Consider the following 4,043-nt stretch of genomic DNA (forward strand, 5'->3'; position numbering starts at 1 on the left):
AGCGGTTCACTTTCCAAGAAGAATCTTAACAGAGGCCTTCAGTTGAAAGATTCCAGCACTCTGCATCATGCTAGCTATTGCCACTCAGTTTATTTTTAAGGCCATTAGAATGAGATGCAGTTCCCTGCTGTCAGGCTGCCATTTTGAGGATGAAGTAGCTGCATGTAACAAACCAACCTACTGCTATCTTAATTATTTCCATCTTCCTTTGACATTTTAGGCTCAAAGATTGAGTAAGGACCACAGAGATCGGCAACAGTTACAGATGATGCTTGTCTGCAGGTGTGGCCCTGTGCCAGACACAGCTGGGTCCAACCCCCCCCACTGCAGGGCATAGCTGAGCCCCACAGCCACATAAGGAAAGCCTGCGTAAGGAAGGGCAAAAAACTCCTCTTCAGCTCTCGCTGCCAGGCAAAGGGTGAGAAACAGCCCTGTGAGGCCCCAGGGGAGAGGATCTCCAGGATCCTGAGAATGGACCTCCACACTGCAGCTGTGAAGGCCACCAGGCCAGAGCACATAGATATGTGCCTTGGAAGCTGCAGCCTGGGGAGAGGAGCCCAAATGGTTCCCTGCCAGGTACTGCAGCCCATCGAGGACTGTAGAGGAGCAGTTGCTCCTAGTGGACTGTCACCTATACAGAGGAGCACTGTGCTGAAGCAGCTGAGGAAGGACTGTTACCCACATCCCCTCGCACAGGGTAAAGTGCACAGGAAGGAGTGACAGAGAGGAGCTCTTTGCACTAACCCCAACTGCTATACTGCATCCCACCCCCTGGTGGGGCAGGAGGGGGAAGATACAGTGAAGTAGTGTCCGGAGGAAGAAGGGGAGATAAACAAGTGTTTTTCTTCTGTCTCTTCACGTTGTCTTTACCTTAGCCATTAACTTTTTCTGCTCATTTTCCACCTCTGTCCCAGTGAGGAAGGGGCAGCTAAAGAACAACCCACCACACACTATCACTCCCACCTGCACACCTGTGCATTCACACAAGTGAGAACATCCACATCACCCTAAGTCCGAATAAAATGACAGTTAACATTTGCAACAGGGAGAATGTTTATTCAAGTGGATGAAGTTCCGCACGCCCTTGGACACAGTTCATAACTTAAAGGCAACAGAACATTGTGACAGGCTTCAACTGGAATATTAAAAAGCTCACATAATCGTGTCACTTCAGAAGCACAGTTAATTTGTTCAATCATTTTGGTCTTCATCCCAGTCTTTCTTTCCTGATGGAGGTTTAGGGCCACCAGCTGGTTTTGCCATAATGATCTTGAAGATAATAGGGAAATAAAAAACGGTAAGGTTAGAATCAAACTGTTAGCCGCCTCACAGCCATGTCACTACAATCATGCAATTTCCCTGTGAATATTATTATCCAACTGAGATATTCACAAATTAGAGTTTTTTCTTGAAAATGGCAGCAGCTGAGCCCTGATACACAAAAAAGGGCTTTTAACTCATTTTTGCATGCGAATTAAGACTTCGGTTAGTCTGCAGAAAGTGAGTGCTTAAATATGCCACTGAGCGACTGGTTTACAGGACGCACATACAGAAAGCGGAATTACCAGAGCTATTGTTACAAATGACTGAGTCCATACACCACACTTCAGCATCATGAAATCCACTGCTCCTACTGGGTTAAAGGCTCATTTTCTGCACGAGCTAGTGACAATAAAGGTAAAACTAAAACCACGCTTATCATTCCTTCCCTTCAATGAAAATTGTTTTAAGAGTAAAATTCATTTTCAAAGGCACCAATACAAAACACAGCGATCAGCACACCTAAGTCAGCAGTGTTAGGTGTTCTCAGGAAAGTTCACCTGCCATGTGCGTGTCAATATACTCATGCATGCACTCACACACGCAGAGGTGTCTCCCCGCTAAACAAACAGCGCTTACTGCATACTACTTTTCAGGCTCATCTTTCCAGTCATCCTTATCCCAGTGTCCTTGTTGCTTAGGGGCTTTTGGACCGCCTGCTGGTTTTGCCATAATAATCTACAGAAATTTTACATGCAAATACATTTCTGTTCAAGTTCCACAAAAACATATAAAGTGAAGATTTTTGTCTTTAAGATCATAATGTCTGTTCTTCCTAATAGTTGGATTTTCATGAAAATACAATTTACAAGAGAAGGTTTCTCAAGTCTTGTTCCTACAGCAGTTAGAATAACTTTTTGCATTAAAGCTGTCGTGTCAGATCTTAAAAAAAACACCCCAAAACATTAATAGTGCTCCTATTGAAGCAGCAACATTCCAAATGATGAGCTCTTGAAGAAACAGCTTCCTGGCTTTCAGAAATAAACCACGTTTTCAGGAATCGCATTTACGTTTCCAGAATATTCTCGTATTTTGCACTGCTGTTCTGAACAGTGACTTATCAGCACCCAAGTTACGTGTAAACTTACCTGATCTACCCTTAGGACAGTTACTGCTGCATTTGTAGCTAGCTTGATACCCCAGAATTTTCCAAGGTATGTATCTAATACACCAGCTTCCAACATATCCTTCACAGCGGCAGCTTCAGCCTACGAGACAGAGGGGAAAAAACATTATTCAAAACTTTCTCAGGCCTCTTCATAGCAAGTTACTGGGTTTTCAACATTAGAGGTTTAGAACAAGTTAGCACTTTTCTGATCTCATCTTCTCTCTTCAGAAAACCATTCCTAATCCATTAGCAGGAAGACAAAACAAGTTAATTACTGAAGACTTACTCTCTATCTATCTCATTAGTTCAGTACTTCATTTTACCTCCTACATAATTTAACCGCTTGCTGATGAAAAAAACCACCTTCAATATTGGAATTCTAAGTTATTCTTCTAGACTGTGCAACACAGAGCTTCAGTGATTTAATCTATAAATACTTCACAGTGATAGAGGTATGTTTAAATATAACCCTGTTTTGCAGGGCACCAAGTAACATCAGAGACTATTTACCTCAATATCAAATCCAACATTTTTGTTTCCTTCCTGATGTACAGCATAAAGTTTGGAGATGACCTCATTAGCTTTTACACCAGAGTTTTCTGCCAGTGCTCGAGGAATGGCTTCAAATGCCTCAGCAAACTTCTTGATGGCATATTGGTCAAGTCCAGGACAAGTCTAAAGTGAAGTCGAAAACCAGGAAGAGCACTTAAAAAAACCTAAAAGATAGGTATTTCCCCCCACACACATTTTTTATTCATTTATATGCACTAATAAACATATATATTTTGGTATAAAAGAGTACATATTCTTATAAGTCACTTCTGCATTTAAGTACATACACGTGTGTATACAAAAAGCCCATATGCTGTACCTCTCCGTAAGACGTGATCTGCTTAGCTAATTCAATCTCTGTTGCACCACCTCCAGGAACAAGACGTTTATCCTGTGAACAGACCATCCCAAAATGTAAAGTTTTGCTTAAAGCATCTATAAATTTAGAATTCACACACTCTATATCAAAGAAGAATGAGCAGGACTTTATACCACCCAAACTCACTAAGAATCTGCTTCAAAACAAACATGCATGACAAGAGAAATTTACCAAAATTTACTCATTCATTTCAAATGTCTTTAAAGAAAAACAGCTTCTTTAGCGAAAAGTAAAGTAATAATGCAGTAGGTTTAGTCTTTTGGTTGTTTTCTCATCTCTCACAAGTAATTCCAACTCTTTACTTACAAGTACAGAACTCCTACATCTTCTCATCCACTAACTTGTTGGGAAACATCATGCAGGAAACCAGTCTACTGTACACTAAGTTCAATACATCAACAGGTATCACAAGGTGTCAAGTGTTATTGTTTTGTTTGTGATTTTTATAATTAAAGCATTTTGTACATCCTTTGGCAAACTTTTTAAATAGAGAAGTAACCATTGTAAATCAGAAGTTGGGACAACTCCTGGTTGTCATACGGCTGTTTGTACTCTAAGTCAATGTGCGTATATTGTGTATGTACTGGATATTAAGCCTCAAGCACAAGTTTAACATTTTTTGCATGACACCTCCCAAGTAAATACACAAACTTTTCTTTAACACAAAAGGAAACAAGGGAAAGA

The 4,043-nt window shown here is 40.9% G+C and overlaps 1 protein-coding gene across 2 annotated transcripts in view; it reads right to left on the reverse strand.

The window, feature by feature from the left end:
• Positions 1-1,035: 1,035 nt before the first annotated feature.
• CCT8 (chaperonin containing TCP1, subunit 8 (theta)) overlaps positions 1,036-4,043 on the reverse strand; it is a 9,332-nt gene continuing 6,324 nt past the window's right edge. For both annotated transcript variants that reach the window (XM_010146057.1, XM_010146065.1), the window contains 4 exons: positions 3,300-3,371; positions 2,939-3,103; positions 2,409-2,528; positions 1,036-1,269 (listed from right to left, as the gene is read on the reverse strand). In XM_010146057.1, coding sequence (XP_010144359.1) covers positions 1,192-1,269; positions 2,409-2,528; positions 2,939-3,103; positions 3,300-3,371 — 435 coding nt within the window. In that variant the 3' untranslated portion in view covers positions 1,036-1,191. The remainder of the gene's footprint in view (positions 1,270-2,408; positions 2,529-2,938; positions 3,104-3,299; positions 3,372-4,043) is intronic.

Source organism: Buceros rhinoceros, unplaced genomic scaffold, assembly GCF_000710305.1.
Source record: "Buceros rhinoceros silvestris isolate BGI_N320 unplaced genomic scaffold, ASM71030v1 scaffold37420, whole genome shotgun sequence".
In the NCBI taxonomy this organism is placed as follows: Eukaryota; Metazoa; Chordata; class Aves; order Bucerotiformes; family Bucerotidae; genus Buceros; species Buceros rhinoceros.